At 44.8% G+C, this 17,736-nt stretch overlaps 7 protein-coding genes across 7 annotated transcripts in view; 4 read left to right on the forward strand and 3 right to left on the reverse strand.

Annotated features, from left to right (window-relative positions):
• LACBIDRAFT_322489 (uncharacterized protein) overlaps positions 1–1,407 on the forward strand; it is a gene marked incomplete at both ends in the record, with an annotated part of 3,874 nt that extends 2,467 nt beyond the window's left edge. Inside the window, one exon of the mRNA XM_001875530.1 lies at positions 113–1,407. Within this exon, the coding sequence (XP_001875565.1) occupies positions 113–1,407 (1,295 nt within the window). The remainder of the gene's footprint in view (positions 1–112) is intronic.
• Positions 1,408–1,690: 283 nt separating this feature from the next.
• On the reverse strand, positions 1,691–3,531 carry LACBIDRAFT_322490 (uncharacterized protein; the record flags this gene model as incomplete). Its single annotated transcript, XM_001875969.1, has 3 exons — positions 1,691–2,557; positions 2,850–2,873; positions 3,517–3,531. The coding sequence occupies 3 exons, from the start codon at positions 3,529–3,531 to the stop codon at positions 1,691–1,693; spliced, it is 906 nt and encodes a 301-aa protein (XP_001876004.1).
• Positions 3,532–4,750: 1,219 nt separating this feature from the next.
• Positions 4,751–6,355, reverse strand: LACBIDRAFT_322491 (uncharacterized protein; the record flags this gene model as incomplete). The annotated part of the gene is made up of 5 exons (XM_001875970.1): positions 4,751–5,248; positions 5,298–5,547; positions 5,602–5,705; positions 6,178–6,258; positions 6,308–6,355. The coding sequence occupies 5 exons, from the start codon at positions 6,353–6,355 to the stop codon at positions 4,751–4,753; spliced, it is 981 nt and encodes a 326-aa protein (XP_001876005.1).
• A 2,245-nt stretch (positions 6,356–8,600) lies between these two features.
• Positions 8,601–9,020, forward strand: LACBIDRAFT_308497 (uncharacterized protein; the record flags this gene model as incomplete). The annotated part of the gene is made up of 1 exon (XM_001875531.1): positions 8,601–9,020. The coding sequence occupies one exon, from the start codon at positions 8,601–8,603 to the stop codon at positions 9,018–9,020; it is 420 nt and encodes a 139-aa protein (XP_001875566.1).
• A 3,625-nt stretch (positions 9,021–12,645) lies between these two features.
• On the reverse strand, positions 12,646–13,664 carry LACBIDRAFT_322493 (uncharacterized protein; the record flags this gene model as incomplete). Its single annotated transcript, XM_001875971.1, has 5 exons — positions 12,646–12,843; positions 13,139–13,280; positions 13,425–13,438; positions 13,547–13,623; positions 13,661–13,664. The coding sequence occupies 5 exons, from the start codon at positions 13,662–13,664 to the stop codon at positions 12,646–12,648; spliced, it is 435 nt and encodes a 144-aa protein (XP_001876006.1).
• A 455-nt stretch (positions 13,665–14,119) lies between these two features.
• LACBIDRAFT_308498 (uncharacterized protein) lies at positions 14,120–14,665 on the forward strand (the record flags this gene model as incomplete). Its single annotated transcript, XM_001875532.1, has 3 exons — positions 14,120–14,189; positions 14,246–14,531; positions 14,590–14,665. The coding sequence occupies 3 exons, from the start codon at positions 14,120–14,122 to the stop codon at positions 14,663–14,665; spliced, it is 432 nt and encodes a 143-aa protein (XP_001875567.1).
• A 421-nt stretch (positions 14,666–15,086) lies between these two features.
• LACBIDRAFT_322494 (uncharacterized protein) lies at positions 15,087–16,864 on the forward strand (the record flags this gene model as incomplete). Its single annotated transcript, XM_001875533.1, has 7 exons — positions 15,087–15,141; positions 15,248–15,472; positions 15,529–15,609; positions 15,831–15,955; positions 16,104–16,348; positions 16,399–16,456; positions 16,619–16,864. The coding sequence occupies 7 exons, from the start codon at positions 15,087–15,089 to the stop codon at positions 16,862–16,864; spliced, it is 1,035 nt and encodes a 344-aa protein (XP_001875568.1).
• Between the last annotated feature and the right edge of the window lie 872 nt (positions 16,865–17,736).

A 17,736-nucleotide genomic window follows, 5' to 3' on the forward strand; every position in this document is an offset into this window, starting at 1 on the left:
TAGTTCTACCATATCTTAGGAACGGCCAAGGCTCTACCCCCTCTTAAACCAAGTGGTGAGTTCCAGTCGGTGACAGAAAACTAGCCAAACCTAAATTCTGGGTGGCCAATAGGACAGAGCCAAGAATCCGAACTAGTGATGGAAGTGGACGTCCCATCCTCGGCTCCTCACAGATCCATTTTCGATTTCAAAGAACCTACCCCTGCTATAAGTTCCAACCCATTCACCCCAGCCTCGGCTCACCAATCCATTTTCGAGTTTAAGAAAGTCAGTACTTCAGCTTTTGCCCTGACCTCGGCTCATCAGGCATCAATGTTCGATTTTCAGCACGTGTGCACTTCAACGAATGTGCCGCCTGTTTCCCCATCCTCGGCTCATCAGCCATCGATTTTCGATTTCCAGAAGCCTGGCAGATCTCCACCAGCCTCGGCTCGTCAGGCATCGATTTTTGATTTTCAGCAAGTGGACACTTCAACGAATGTGCCGCCTGTTCCCCCGTCCTCGGCTCGTCAGCCATCCATTTTCAATTTCCAAAAGCCTAACAACCCTGCACCAGCCTCGGCTAATAAAGGATCCCCTTTCGATTTTGAAGTCCATCGTTCATTTACCCCGGCCTCGGCTGTTCAGCCTTCCATTGATTTTCAAACACCTGGCACGTCTGCTCCAGCTCCTGCCTCTGACAAACCAGGCATGTCTTCCCCTGGCGCCTCAAGGTCCAATAGTACTCTGGGATCACGGAAGTATCTGACGAAATCACAAGAGGCCAAATTACAACTCCAGGGCCAAGGAGGAGCTGCCATTCTGCCAACTCGGCCAGGCGATGCCTTCGTTTTCGGCCTGGCTCCTGTCTTCGTCTACACTCAAGAGAGGACAACACCACGCCCACCACCTTCGACCGAATTGTTGGACTTGGATCCAAACTCCCCACGTGCAAGGGGTTTATGTCGCAAGTACAATATCAAGGTTGTGTCTGATGACAGCATTGGTGATCGCACGGGCGTGGTAGCCGAGGTCGTTCAGGCAATTGGCAAAGTGTGGGAAAGAGCTATGGACCCCGAGGCTTCATCCGACCCTTCGATTAGGAATTTGCAGGCCGCCTTTGATAAATTGTTGATGAGGGGAGATGAGTTTACCGAGATGGATCGTATGGACCTGGTTCGTCATAGCGAAATTCACCAGGAGGCGCTCAGATCCCTGCCCGACAGCATAGCGACAACGAGCCATTATCGGTATGTTTTGGCCACCTTGAGGAGGGAGAAAGACCGGTTGCATGAACAAATCGATTCAGACCGTGATCTGGTTGCAGCAATGGACGCTACTTTAGAAGGACTATGGCCATTCATCCCAGACGAGATCCCAGACAAGGGGAAGGGGAGGGACAAAAGGGATGGACCAGGGTTTAAGTAGAAGATTAGATCACAAGACCGAGGTTGGTTCGCTATGTAGTTTGCACCCGGGCACGGTTGAAGATACCCGCTGCCGGATAGTGCTCACATTTAATTGGTCGTAAGACAAGCCTCCCGGCTCAATTAGTCAAACGAACAACTTTTCAACCCTTGCCTTTCATGATAGGAAAACATGATGAACTACGAAGTGACACTGCTGAAACCGGACACAGACTAACATCATTGAACATGCTATGTATTTCGCACCCGGGCATGAATGACTAACATCATTAAACATGATAGGTTCAACTGACAAATGAAACTTTCTTGGACCGGGTGGAACGAACACTTTCTTCAGCAATCTTTTTCGACCGTTCTCGGGTTACTATACCGAGTTCCCCTGTAGAAACCTTGCCTTTCATGATAGGACACGGTTTTGGTTTGGGCTTGGTGGGGACATCAATAGATGGTTGCTGACTGGGACAGGCCTCTGACTCCTTTTGTTTTGAAGGGACTGGTCGTTTTGCGTTGACACCACTTGACTTAGTGAAATCAAAGCTATTCGAAGCTTTGGTTGTGTCCGACCTCAGATTGGTTGCTTGAGCTGGTTTGACAGTCGCTTGGATAACAGCTGAGGCAGCTTGGCATTTGACTTTGCCTGGTCGGGCACTCCTCAGGCCAAGTTTGTACCCCTTCTCTAACTGAGGAAACTTGCAGGGTGTATCCTCCTCATCAGTGAATTTTCTCTTCTTCGCTCGATCGGCCGACTCCACCCCACAGCCCAGGTCAGCTTCCCAAAATGTATCATCAGTCAAGACCTCAGTGTCCGATGGTACTTCATGGGAGAGAGCCCGGGTGTCGTTGTACCAAGGCTGAAGCTCGGGGCTGGTATCTACAGTGATCGTAGCATCGTCTGAGCCCAAATCTGATCCCGAGTCTCTATCCTCTTCCAAGGTCGGGTTGACCCTGCTAGGTTTCACTGTGGGCTCGGTCAGAGTATCCTGCTTTGGCCTCTCTTGACCATTATCGGAGTCTGAGTCACTATCATCGGAGCCATCCTCACGATGTTCGTCATGCTGTTTGGTTAGTTTCTTGGTTGGTTTCTCCACGTCCAAGTCTTCTCCATCATCATCGGAGCCATCCCGATCAGGAGTCCAGTCATCCTTAGAAAACTGTTCGGTTCGTTTCTATGAAAACAGAAACCGGCTGATTTTCTATGTTCCAATTCTGAGAGTGAAGATGATCTTGAGTCGGACACAGCCAATGATGAAGAGGATGTGGATGACGATGCAGAAAAAATGAATGTGGATATTCCAGAAGATGGCGACACCGTTCTAAGCCTGAAAACCACGAAAAGACCTTCATGCAACTTTCTTGATGGTCACGTGGAAAGCACGTCTCATTTTCTAAGAGTACGTAAACCGACACATCGAGTCATGCCTGTAATGATTGGACCAGCATTACCTTGGCGAAATGTTGAAGGCCATGCTGCGCAATATAGCAGAATAATGTTATTATTATTCAAGCCTTGGCGACACGCAGTGGATTTAAAAAATGCAGACGAGAGTTGGGAATCAGCCTTTCAAAGATTCTTGGACTCGCCGGAATGTGACTATCAAGTCCGGGATATTCTGAATAACATGCAACTCATGTAAAGATAGTCGAGACTCTCATATGAAAAATAGAAATAGGAAGACTAATGGAATTGTAACATCAGAGATGCTAAACACAAGTCGAATAGCACAAGAAGATGATCTCAATGATACGCTTCACGAAAATGCAATTCACGATTTGTTAGCTATGGTAGCCGATAAAAACTCAGAAAAAATTTCGCGGTCAATGGAAAAGGTAAACAGCATTTTAACACATTTGGAAACTAGTGGCTTGTGCTATACGCCCAAAGCGTTTTCTGCGTCTCCAGAGGATGGTATTATCGAACTTGTAGGTGAAACTGATACAGCACATACTTGTAGGTTTATGGGGAACTGGCTAAAGGATTCACATGACTTTACATATTGATTGCTGTTGCCACATCATCAGCTTTTCACATCATGCCCAAGTTGGCTTTCAAGCCAGAAAAAGCCATTCATAGTAATATCTACTGTTCTGTCTCAATACATTGTTAACTTACATCATGACCTGACATAAGGATACTTCCAGGGACCAATCAGCTCATCCTATTGCCCTGAAAGAGCTGATATCACAGTTGACTAGGTTTGGGACAGGCAAGTAGCTATCAATGTGAAAGCAGACAGATCAGCAACTATCAATGTGAAATCAGAGAATAGCCTGTCCTGATGTGAAAGGCAACTTGGGTATGATGTCAAAAACTAATCATTTGGCAGTAGTAATATGTAAAGCAATTTAATCCTTCAAACCATATCCACATGGACCTAGAACCATGATTTGAGATAGGACAGTAGCTATCAATATGAAGGCATAGAATAGCCTTTCTTGATGTGAAAGACAATTTGTACATGATGTCAAAAGTAAATGCTGCAGCAATAGCAATATGTAAAATCATGTCAATCCTTTAACCTCATCCCCATAACCTATACAGAGTCAAGGACACTATAAACTATATGTCAACTACAAACTTTTGTAGCCTCAAAAAGCAGACACTACAAACTTTTCTAATGAAAAAGCGGACACTACAAACTTTTGAAAACCGGACACTACAAACTTTTCTAATGAAAAGGCACACACTACAAACTTTTGTAGTCTAAAAAAGCGGACAATATAAACTTTTCTAATGAAAAAGTGGACACTACAAAACCTTTTAATGTAACCCTAGTTTTGTAGTCTAAGTCCAAACTTTTGTAGTCTAAGTCTGACTTTTGTAGTCTTTTGTGGTCTATCAGTAAACTTTGTAGCCTATGTCCAACTTTTTGTAGTCTATCAGTAAACTTGGTAGTCTATATCTGACTCTTGTAGTCTGTCAGTGTTGATTGCTCTTTTAGGGAATGCACCTTCCTTTTTTGGTCAATTTTCCCACGATATGATATTTGTTGCCCTTTCATCTAGCTTTCTAAATGTGTTGGAATCATGTTATTTGGTTTTGTTTTCATGAAGAAAAATGCAAAAAACCAAAAGAAAACATGACGCTTTTGGAATTCCTTTACCTCATATCTCCACAACAGGAGCACTTCAGAACATAATTCAACCAGATTCGGGAAGCTACAGTGCAGGGGTACAACTTTCGCTTTTTGACTATTTTTGGTAATTGGTCATGTGACCACCCTCCCAACAACCCATGTGATACATATCATCATTATTATATAGTTTTCGGTAATGAAAGTGCCAAAGGGCCTAATGAAATATCCTAATGAAAAATCTAAGAAATAGTAATGAAAGTGCCAGGGTGCCTAATGAGAAGTGATTAAGTGACACCAGCCTCCTGTGTAGTTTCCGATGGTGAGCAACAAGTCAAAAGACTCCATATACCCCTTTAGATCTCGGTGATCAATCATCTCTCGGTTCAGGATGACTGAAAGACCGGTGAAGGGAGTGGCCCAAACACGAAGAGCAATATTGATAGGATCGTCCAATGCCTCGGCATGATTGGCAAGCTTCTTGAAGGTGGCTAAACCGGACTCAAAAAGATCGGGTTGTATGACGGCATAGATTGCGCCAACAATTGCATTGGCCAATAGGACATTCTGGAGGTAGGTTGAATTGGCAGGTTCCTGAATATCGGCTGACGTGTGCAGTGGATCCTCGGGACCTTCATGTCCTTGAGAAAACCAGCTGGGTGATAAATTTACAATCCCAGTGACCCCTTCATTCTCGGGGTGGTGATCCCGCCAAGTCCCATTACTTCTCTTTTTGGGGCTCAAAGAACCTGTGTGATCCCAAATAAATGTCTAGTAAAGTGAGGAAAGTCTAAGGGTGTAATGAAGTGAAAGTAATTACCCGAAGCTGTTCTGAGAACATTTCAGGAAAGTACCAAAGTAAAATGTGACCCTGCCGGTCGGTTATATGGCACGGTTGATCGAGGTAGGGGATATCGGACCCGGCTGTTTCGTAGATCGGTGGGAATCGTGCCAAGAGTTTCTTCTCCAACTCCTCATTGCTTCCACTCTGTCTCGGTGACAAGTCTGCAGCATAGTCCCAGACGTCCCAAGTAGTCGTATCTGTCCAAAACTTAGTGAAGATCGGCCGGCTAGAAGTGAGACATACATGAAGATTTGAATGCTTCTTCAAGCATGTGAATTACCCTTTCAACAGATGCTTGGGCCTCCGGCTCCAACCATGGTGGTGGAGCAGGACAAGGAACGCTTGGGCTATGTAAAGACCGCAACCGGCCTCTGAAGTATCGAGCTAGATCCCTTGTATATTGAAAGAAATCAGGGGCAGTCATGAACAAAAAAAAGGATTTTTGACACTTTTAACTGGCAAAACATGAGGCTCGGGCATGGATTTATTTATTACGTAGAACAGGGACGTCTGTCAACATGTCAGGGTCATAACTGCCATTAGGATAGGATCGTGGTCTTTCCTGTCTGGTTGCACCTGGCCTTTCAGATCAGTTCTGCTCATCCGGGCTTTCAAACAAGGCTCAACATGAATTTTTTTTTTAAGTAAAAAGATACAGGTGGTAATGGTATGACATATTAAGAGACCTGTGTTACGCCACATGCCCTTTCATAATAGGTGAAATGGGGGTTTGGATAGAGTAAAAAGGACGTATGGTAAGGTAACCCTCTCGCCGTCGTCATCAATGATGGTCAAGAGTATTGTCCCCTAATCACCATGTTAGTGGGAAAACAGAAGTACAAAGGGGATTGCTCACGTCTGGCAACCTGCCAGTGGAGTCTACGGTTGCAAACATGAGGCCACCGCTACACATATTATACCAGACTCGGGTTCCTTTCTGACGAATCATCAGCTAGTTACGACCAATGGAGATGTACAGAACCTACGGGGTAGGGGTTGGGTGGAGGGATACCCAACAGACTCCAGATTGTCATGGGTGAAGTTATTCATGTCGCAGATGAGGGGGGTGAAGATGGGTCCTTGAAATGTGAGAGGGTTTTTAAAGGGGGAAACACAGATGTTTTCAGGTTAAATTACAACCCTCGATGCAACCCTATATCAGAAGCATAAATGATGGCGGCACAGGCCTTGAGGCCAAATTGCAAAAAAGAGTTGAAAGAGTCATAAACATAAGCATGGCTGGGGATTGAACCCGGAAGCTGGGGATTGAACCCAGAAGCCAACTACCATTAGACCATGCTGGCTTCCAAAGATTGTTGGTAAATCTGGGATAAGGGGTGAATTCTTGATTTTGTACTCCAATTGGTCTCATGTCCGGGCCCAGCTTGAACTGTAGTTTAAATGCCGAACAAGTCAGTGCTGAGTTTATAGGACCAGGTTCAATCGCACCCGAACAAGTATTCGACATGGTCATCAGCTAAGTTACATTTTTTTGCCGGACTTGGCCAGGCACTGGGTTGTCTTATACACCGGGTTCACCCCCTGAACAAGTCACTGCGCAGAATTTGTCCTTTTAACTGCTGCTATTATAGTGACATGGTCGGCAGGTAAAAGATACTGACCGACATTGTCTTCAACGTTGGCTTGGCCTAGTAGTTAAGCTGGGAGGCATACATAGTATATGTATGTATGCCCTGGGTTCAAATCCCGAACAAGTCATAGATTCGCGTTTTGAAAAGTTTTTTACTTACTGCAGGTAAAAGATACTGACTGACCTATGTATGCCGGTTTAAATCCTAAACAAATTTTTTACTTGCTACTATTAGAATGACATGGTCAGCAGTTAAAAGATACCGACCAACATCGTCTTCCACCGTTGGCTTGGCTTAGTGGTTAAGCTGGAGGTGTACAGAGTGTATGTATGCCTGGGTTCGAATCCCAGAAGTCACTTGCAGCGATCGCAACTCTTTCATTTTTGTAACTCTGGCTAAAATTTACTAATCAATTCTTACCGAGCTTGCAGACCCAGGTTAGTTGTCTTACGCTGGGTAAGTTACAAAGTGCCGAGCTTTCAGGCCAGGTGGATCATTGACTTGGCTCAGTGGTCAAGGTGGGAGGTGTACACATTGTATCTATGTAGGCAGGTAAAAGATACTGGCTGTGATTGTCTTCCAACGTTGGCTTGGCTTCGTGGTTATGCTGGGAGGGTACGTCGTGTATGTATGCCCTGGGTTCGAATCCCACAAGTTAGTTACACTTATCGCAACTCTTGTTAAAATTTACTAATCAATGCTGGTTTGACCAATGTTGTCTCGGATCATGAAAATTTGAACTGCAAGTTCTGCCTGGTCTGCCTCTGCTTGGCTGCTAAATTAAAGGCCAAGCTGAAAACGATTTGGCTTGAAAATGCCGGCCTCGGTGATGCATCGGCTGATGAGATGTTCATAAATTCTCATGTCCAGCCGACTCGGTGATATCCATGAACCATGACTACCATGTGGGTCTCGCCAGCTGACCCTGGTAACCAGAGTTGAGGGCCCTCGGCCAACCACCAACCCAGGCAAATTCAAAATGTCTGCCGACCTTGCATAGCCTAGCTGCTCATCAGAAGTGAAGGCCCTCAGCGGATCACCAACCCAGCAACGTTCACAACTGTCAGCCGACCTTGCATAGCTTATCTTCCATCAGCCGATAAACAAATACAATGTTCAAAACTGTCAGCCGACTGTGCATAGCTTAGCTATCAGCCGATATACAAATACAGGGACTTGACTTCCTGGGGCAGCTTCCTACTGATCGGTGTATGCTAAATCTACGTAGCTGGCCGACCCTTCTTTACCTTGATAGTGGGATCACATTGGCCAATTCATCAACACAGGGTTATTGGCCCTCATCGGCCCATCAGCAGGCACCATCAACTATGGCCTGTTTGTATTGTTGGGCCTCTCAGTGTTGGTGGGTGATTCCTACTAACTGCCCTGAGGAATTGACTCAGGCACGCATCATGGTTTTCAAATTATGAAGCGACACTTGAAAGTAAGGATCGCGGACCCATGTAGATACTAATTGAAGGGATGAGCACAGTGTGGATTTCAAATTACGAGGCAGTGAATGGACTCACAATTACATTGTTGTACCATTATCCTGCATGAGCGAAAGAGGTGCCGGCCTAGAGGTCTTTATCATGCCCCACTGATTCCTGCCAGATTCCGGTCATTCCTGTGGAATCCGGCGGAATCCAGAGGAATCAAATTTGGCAGAGACACCAGCCTAACAGCAATGTCCCCCTCCAATGCCAAACCATACTATAAAGAATACTTCCGCGAAGGGGATCATGAATACGAGGCCACTGATGCGGTATGCTGGGATGTGACGAACTGTCATGTTCGGTCTGGGGAGGTCATGAGTGAAGCGGGTATCAACACGTATATGGAGCACCCAGACAGCCAGGATCTGAGTCACTGGTGGGTAATCACAATGCCCAATGGTGGCTACATTCCCACTGCCCCCATCGGCATACAAACCATTCAAGCAAGAGCAGACAGACGTTTTGGCTTGGATGACCACACTCAACATCCACAGATGTACATCAAGGGTTTCAAGTACATTTGCTGTATTCCCAAGTGTGAGCACTCACAATGCATGCTATGGTGGACTCCTACTCTGGAGGATTGTCCTGAAGTTCCCAATGGCCCCTGAGGTCTTATCAGTGCCCCCCCTCTTCCTGCAGGATTCCAGTCATTCCTGTGGAATGAAATTTAGCAGTAAGCCCTGCTAAATTTGTCATTCCTGTGTTTTCTCATTCCGGAATTTACACTGGAATGTTCCCCGGAATGGTCTTCCCCAGAATGGGCAGGAATAGCATTCCCCGGAATGTGCAGGAACTGTAATCTGGTTATTTTATTGTTTTGTTATGTATTATAGTTTATTTATTTTCAATGGATAACAAACAATGCTTGTTTGGCAAACACTGCTCACCAAACACAGCCACCCTCTCCTTCCACCACCACCACCATGCTCATCACCACTGCCAACGCCACACTGTCACCGTCACCCCTAGCCACCACCACCCATGTCACCCTTCTATCACCCATGACCACGACAGGTCACACCCCACCCCCAAAAACTCCCCACCATCCATGAAACGGCCATAGCATGCAGAAAAACACCCTGGTGCCCACAAAACCCACACACCACCCACAAAAATGTCCTAGCGCCCACCGAAAACCACCTGTGCCCACCAAAAACATTCAGTGCCCACTGAAAAACGCCCAGCGCCAAACTATATGAGATTTTCTTTTTGGGATGAACCCTAAAGTACACCCTGAAGATTGTGCCTGATAGTTTCCTGGAATCCTGAGGACTTAACAAAATTATAGTGTAGTCCTGCAGGAATCCTCTGGAATCCCCAGGAACCCTCTTAGTCCTGCAGGACTCTGTGGGGGACTGAGAAGTACTGGATTCCAGCAGTACTTTACAGTGCCCCACCTATTCCTGCAGGAATGGGGTCATTCCAGTGGAATTCCAGGGGAATCCTGCAGGAATAGAGTCATTCCAGTGGAATTCCACAGGAATTCCAGAGGAATAGGACTGGAATCAAGCAGAGTAAGTTTTTTTCAACTCCAACCTTATCCTGATGACTTGGCACTCATATTTCCTTATAAAATTCACATGTAGAAGTCATAGATTGAGTTGTAATGTATTTGAAATGTATTACTACACACATTACACAGTTTATCTTAAAGGGAGGGGGGAGGGACAAGGTGGGGATGTATTTGAAATGTATTACTACACACACTACACAGTTTATCTTAAAGGGAGGGGGTAGGGGAGGGACAAGGTGGGGGTGTATTTATATTTTTGGGAGGGACAAGGAAGGGGGAAGAACAAGGGAGGGGAGGGAGGAAGGGGGAAGGACAAGAAAGAGGGAAGGAAGGAAGGGGGAGGGACAAGGAAGGGGGAGGGACAAGGAAGGGGGAGGGAGGAAAGGGGGGAGGGAGGAAAGGGGGGAGGGAGGAAAGGGGGGAGGGAATGGTGGAGCAAGGGGGAAGGGAGTAAGGGGGAGGGACAAGGAAAGGGGGAAGGAGGAAGGGAGGGAGGGAATGGTGGAGGGGAGAGTGTGGCTGGGACCTCGGCCATCGTCATCCCGCGTTGGTGTCCCATCGTTGTGTCGCATTTTGTTGTCGCCTCCTCGTCCGTTTTTGTCATGTGTCCGTGTTTTTGCGTTATTCGTGGGCGTTGTCGACGCCGTCGTCGTGGGAGCTGGTTGCCATTGGGGGCGTCGTCGTGGGTGGCGTTGGTGTGGACGTGGTGGTTTTGGTAGGCGGCGTGGTGCCGTCATGTGTCGTGTGGGCGGTGCGTGTTTTTTGGTGGGCGGTGCGTGTTTTTTGGTGGGCGCTTGTGTTTTTTGGTGGGCGCTCGTGTTTTTTGGTGGGCGCTCGTGTTTTTTGGTGAGCGCTCGTGTTTTTTGGTGGGCGCTCGTGTTTTTTGGTGGGTGGTGGGATGTTTTTGTGGGCGGGGTATGGTTTTTGTGGGCGCTGGTGGTGTACATGGGCAGTGGGCGTCGTTTTGTGCCCGTCGGGTGTTGTTTTGTGTCCAGGGGCATTGTTTTCGTGGGCGTTGGGTGTTTTCGTGGGTTACGGCGCTCGTTGTTTTGTGATGTGGCATCGCTGCATTGTTGTTGAAGGGTGTCATGGTCGATGTTGGTGGTCGTGGTGGCCATGGGTGATCGAGGAGCGACGTTGGCAGTGGTGGCTATGGGTGACGGTGATGGCGTGGCGTTGGCGGCGGTGACAAGCATGGTGGTGGTGGTGGAAGAAGAGGGTGGCCATGTTTGGTGAGCATGTTCACCAAACAAACATTATTTGTGATCCATTGAAAATAAATAAACTATAATACAGTTACAAATAAATAAAATAAACAGATTGGACTGGAATCCCATTCCTGCCCACTCCGGGGAACACCATTCCTGCCCATTCCGGGGAAGACCATTCCGGGGAACATTCTGGTGTACATTCTGGAATCCACCGGAATGGAAAACACCAGAATAAACAATTTAGCAGGGCCTTCTGCTAAATTCCATTCCACCGGAATTCCACTGGAATGACTGGATTCCTGCAGGAATAGGGGGGGCACTGCTAAGACCTCAATTCCAGTCACGTTTCAATAGTCGCCATTTGAATGCTTTTCACACCACTTCGATGGTTTCTGGTTTCCAAATATGCACGATCATCTCTTTCTAAGTCCTGTAATAGGACAATTGTACCCCTGGCTACTGACCTTGAGTGACCAACATCAGGCCAGAGGTGCTTGAAGTGGTCCTTCCAATCCTTGTCTTCCCCAACTTCAACTAGACAGGTGTTCCACACTGTGGCAAGGGTTGGGTTGTGGAAGGTGTCTGCTGTCACAGATAGTTTCTGTGCATGGGTGAGATGACAATAAGACATATTCATTTGGTCTTTAGAATTTGGTGACTTCAGGATGGTATCTGAAAAAAACTGACACCAAAGGTCAGACATCCACTTATGAAGTATCTCTAGCATTTGGAGGAGGGAGAGCGGGAGTCTCAATGAGAGCTTATATCTTGCTCTTTGAAAACATCACCTAGTACAATCATATTTAACAACTGAATGATGATCATCCTGAATTGTCTTACAAATCTCAGCTTGGCATAGCCATTGCTAAATTGATAGCTGATGGACCCCAAGAAAGTCTTCCATTGAACAGTCACCATGATCTGAGTTTTCACTGCCTTTGTCATGGGTTCAGGCAACAACATTAGAAAAGGCAATCTGGTTAGCAGTGAGATCGCTCACCATAGTGTTATCTGAGGTCAGAATTTGGGGAATGGTGCGAAATCATCAGTCTGTACGTAATCATCATGATTCAATATATCCATAGGTAGTAAGACTTTATATATGGTCTCACCACAAATATTAGTTTGGTTGCAAAAGATGTACAAAGATGGACTAATTTGACTAACATTACCTGTCACAGTGAAAAGGAGTTCGGCCTTTTCAAGAAACTGGGACTCCAGCAAAGAATGACTCAGAAGAGCTACTTTCTGCCCTCAACTGTCATTCTCCTCATTCAAGTATGAGATAGAAGGTGCCCACAGCATCAAGCTAATGGCAATGTGAAGATTCATCACAGAATATTTTGGAGAGCTGCATATTGAGGCTGGCACAGACCTGAACAACTTGCAATGATGAGACATGACTTGAAGATTTAATGAAGAGCTTAATATATGTTCGAAACTACAATGCTTAACTGCAACAACATATGACATTATGGTGATACCATGAGTACTTCAGGAGGCATGGCTCTAGTAGCAAGTTGACATGCCCCAATACCTCTGGTTGAACATGCCCCAAATACACAGCTCTGGCAAATTTGGGAGTACATTCTCATTCATGATATAATCAAAATAAATGTCTTTCTGCTGTTGGGGTGTCAGACAGCTGGAGAGGAAGCTGTGAACTTGCTGCATTCTCAGAAATCCTCTGATGGTGATGAGGGCAAACTGAAAATCATAGTGGTTCAATGTTGGTCAATGCAAAGCTACAACAGAACAGATCGGTTCTGGCACTGTGGTTGTGAGGATGGCATTCACACCCAATAAGCCCAGAATATCATTCATGAGTGGATTACCACCAAAATGTAGTAGAGTGTCCTCAAAGCCATGTAATAAAGATAGGAATAACGGTTCCTTGTGTTAACAAGCATACCACAAGAACGAAGGACTTGCCTCAAATTCAGGTAGATTGTCAGAATGCACCAAAATAGACTTAGGTTTCAACACCATTGCCTCTGAATACCATGAAAACTCTGCCAAGACAGTCGAGTAGAGGCACTGCAGAGACGTCGCTGTAATTCATGAGGCTTAGTGAAGCAGTTGGAAATGGATACCTTCCCGTAAGGATCTGAAGTAGATGAGAGACTTGGTAAAGAGAAGTTGCTCTGTGGAATTATTAAATGACCAATCAGCAAGTAAAATAAAAATAATTACCAAAACAATTTGAAGGAGTGGCTATCTTGAGCAATAGATATTGTATAGAGCTATGTACAACTAAGAGAGTTTGAATCTATTAAACTATGTCTTACTTCAGCCAATTGGGCTAAGCTATAGACATATTTGTAGTGATACATATTTGTAAGTGCATCTACCACAAACTACATTTCAGGAGGCTCTTGATGGTGCTACCAGCGCTATCACGTCTACATACCACAACATTGCAACTCCATTTTTTTCTGATGAAGGACCTCTTAGCCCATACTGTAGCTACTTGCTTGTTGTTATAGGCTATGTTCTTGAATTCTTTCTTTAAACTAATACTTACCCATGGTCAAACTGTAAGACCTGTGAGACCCACCAAAGCCGCCCAAACCTGTACCTCTACCTGTGGTTGAGGTAGGGGTTTCTGTGGGTACTGAAAGGTATCTAAGACTGAGGGTGTGAAGTGGGACTCAGATGAGCTTGAAGGGCTTGAGACCTGAGACCACATGGCATTGAAGATAAGAAATATTTTCCTTCTGCCTTAACTCTCACCATTCTCTTAAACTTTTTGTAGTTCACTATTTTCTATCCTCAGCCTTCCAGCAAACCTATTTAATGGTGCAGAATTGAATGAGTAAATGAGTATACAAGCCAGGTGTTGAATATGAGGCTGTGGATATGTTGCAGTTGCAGTGCATTTTCTTCAAGTTGGCTCCTTCCCTTTGACCTTTCATTCCTTCCCTTTTGCTTTTCCTAGTCTCACTTTATAGCCTTGCCTGAAAGCTGATCTGTCAACTCTTTCATGCCTGAGATTTCAGAGGTTCTTGTCTGGGAACGGCTTTTGAACAGAAAAAGATCCAAAAAGCGTCTTTGTATGTTGATCTATCTATCTAGCTGAACATTGACCTAAGAATAACACAAATACTAGTTTGCCTGCTCATTTCACCCCTTGGATTTTCCATTGGATCTGAAAAACAATGTTATACCACTCTCACTGCCACAAAAGGTAGTTATACTAGCACCATACTAACAAAGGCAGCACTCCCCCTCCCCACTTGGGTCTCAGCTCAAAGGAAACACTATGCGCCTTGGCCCCCAAAGCTTGGAGGGACAGGGTGGTCAATGAGAATTGGGATTATCTTCTGGAAGAGACTCCACCAGGAAAACTCATTTATGTCTGGAGAGGAAAGGTGCTCATTGTTGCATGTGGACATGTAAGTTTTGTTTTCTTCCCCAATCCATGAAACTGAGCAATTGAAATGTCACATGTAGTATGCAATGGTCATCACCCAGGTCCAAACAAGGACAAGGAAAAGGCCTTGAAAAAGAGAACCTTTCTCATTCCTGACAGATTAATTGTCAAGAACTCATTAGAAACCTACCTCTGGACAATCTGCATTCTGGCAGCATTTGTGTCCCAGGAGTCTGTTTTTGTCCTCTGTGACTTTTGTGGCCTTGCATGCATGCATGTCAAGAGCATATGAATAGCTTCAATTTTGTCAGTAAACATACACTCCTTGAAGTTTCCTGGTCAAGTCATGGTATCTGTTGTTTCAGAAATTTAAAGGTGGTCCAGATTGGATCATCGAGCAAGAGCTTGCTGCAAAAGCACTCAAAAGCTGGAGAAACAACATGATAAAAGAACATGAACAGTACCAGGATGAGCTGAAGGATATAAACAGTATGCAAAATCATCTAATTTGAATTGAACACTTTATATATTTCAGGATGGAGGTGATGCCAGCACCAGCACCAGCACCACCACCCCTATGTCCAATGATCATAGAGATCTGCATCAACTCAGGTGTGACCTTCACCAGACTGGTGTGCCATCTCGCAAATGATGTCTGCTACAATCTCGGTGTACACCCTGCGACTCCTGTGATTCATATCTGTGAAGATGAGACAAGGTTTTCTGATCTTTTGAAAGGCATTCCAGATTACCTTGACTGGTTTGTCCAAGAAGAATACTACAAGCCAATGGCAGCAAGCTGTGGTGTAGACCAGGAAAACCCATTTGAGTTCAATGAGGACTCTAATTGGAAATATTTACATCCATTCATTGATGTCTTCCAGCATTGCAGTGTGCAGGTTCCTAAAGACCTATACCTCAAGTATTTAGAGGAGGGCCTTCTAGATCAAAGCCACACCATTGGTGAGCTATTATTTTCAAATGCCATATCAAAACTTGATTGTTTCACTTTTATATAGGCCAGCCCCATGATTTAAAAGATCTGGAAATTTTTTTGAGAAGTAATGCTTCACATGGCCTAATACACCCTCACAATATCAGTAAGATATCTCAGCAACTCATAATTCATCTCTCACAAAATATTTTCTGCAGAGAAGAGTCCAACAGTCAATTTTTATTGCATTGGCCACCCTCTCAAAGCATTTCCCATCATTTGTGCAAAGTTACCTCAGAGCTGGATAGTGTCATCAACATCACTTGTGTGTCAACAATTTTTATTTTCCTTTAAACAGCACTGATTCCATTCTTCAGACCATATTAGCTGTACAAACTGTCCTTGCTATCCCTAATTATAAAACAACAGTTGGCCCTGATCAGTTCCACGAACTTACTCTGAATCAGATTTTGGAACCAACTGTTGATCATAGTGGTGGTCATCCTGCTAAGGTACATTGATCTTGGTTTCTACAACATATGGTATATTTATAGTATTTGAATTTTGTTTTCTAGAGGCATTGAGATGGACCGGAGGCCTAGGAATTCAAAATGTACCCACAAAAGTGTAAAGAACTCTGCGCCTCAAATCAGGACATAGGTCATTGTATCTAATGAGCGTGATGGTGTGCTGAGTGATGGTGATGGTGACAATGATGATCATTATAATGATGGTGATGCAGACCAGTATGGGGATGCCAAGGCTGCTCTGGAAACACCATGGAGGTCGAGTCTCCCCAAGTATGTCATGGAGGATCTTTCAACAAGAGGTGTTGTTGCTAGGCTTGAGCAAGCTCTTCAGCAAGATGTTGCAGGAGCAAGTCTCTTGGATCACTTGCCATTCATGTAAGTTCTCCTTCCATCACACCTTCCCAGCCAGTTAACTTTTCCCCTAGAACTGAATCACCTGAAGTTCAAGTTGTGATAGACTCTGAGAGAAAATTGAGAGAGATGGTAAACAAAGACCTGGCAGAAAAGACTGTGTTAATCATCTGGAGAGCCAAGGGTGAGAGTGGCCTACGAATAATGGAAAAGAAAATCTGAAGCAATGGCCAACCTGACTTTCATTCCAAGGTGCTATTTCTTTTCTCTTCTTATAATTACATGTTCTGACAGGTTGAAAGGGAGGATGTCATATGGGAGGCCAAACAGGTGGTGATGGAGGCATCACCTTATCCAAATTTTAACCACTATGAGACAGCCTTCAAATGGTCCAAAGGTGTACTGGACTATCACTCAGCAAAAGCTATCCTGGACAAGGGGAAGCCCCTCCAGATGCAAATGTTGCACCCTTCCTCCAACAGACTTGGATTCTGGGACTCCAAGACTCCAATGGATGTAGATATAGACATGACTTCTTGATGACGTAGATGGCATGGCATAGATAATATGAGTATTTTTAAACAAGTAATTCTTTTGATGTGGCAATGTTAAGTAAGAGCAAGGAACAAAAATCATAATGAGTAAGCTGATCAGAATGGTGGTTGATGTGTTTTGAACTTTTTGCATAGGTGCAAGTAATAGAACTGGGGAGCATCAGCAAAAGGTCATGTTCCAATGTTCCACTGAGGTGCCAATAGGCCATGAAAGGTTAGCCCCCCTTCCATGGCCAAGGTTGGTTGAACCCTTTCCACATAATTTTAGCTAGATGCTCAATTCTTATCCTAGAAGACCAATCACTTCAAATGAAATACAGGCAAAATAAATCATGTATTTCTTGTAGTACATAATACAAAGTCTGACAAGACACGAGAATGGCAGAAAAGCACAGGGCCATGGAGATGAGACTGGGATGATGGAGAATGAAAAAGATGAGAGTTGAACACACATGAATGGAAAAACTGTGAGATATTATATTGTGGGGAAGTTAGCGACACACTTCAGTCACCCATTTTTGGGTACCTATGAGGTTATCCAATTCTTTGAATTAGGGAACCTTAGTGGTACCCCATTCCAGAGTGGTATGACCCTCATACCAATTCCATCATACCATGGTATGGATGCCACATACCATTCCACCTCATACCATACCATTCCACCTCATACCATACCATACCATTCCATACCATTCCATACCATTCCATACCATACCATACCATACCATACCATACCATCATTCCATAGCTGTCACAGGGTGTCTGGGGTCCTTTTTACAAAATATGAAAATTATTTCTCCAGGCTGTAATACTGATCCATTGGGCTCCATTTTTTGTGGACTGGTTCTTCAGATTCTC

This window comes from Laccaria bicolor, genomic scaffold (genome assembly GCF_000143565.1).
Source record: "Laccaria bicolor S238N-H82 LACBIscaffold_3 genomic scaffold, whole genome shotgun sequence".
NCBI lineage: Eukaryota > Fungi > Basidiomycota > Agaricomycetes > Agaricales > Hydnangiaceae > Laccaria > Laccaria bicolor.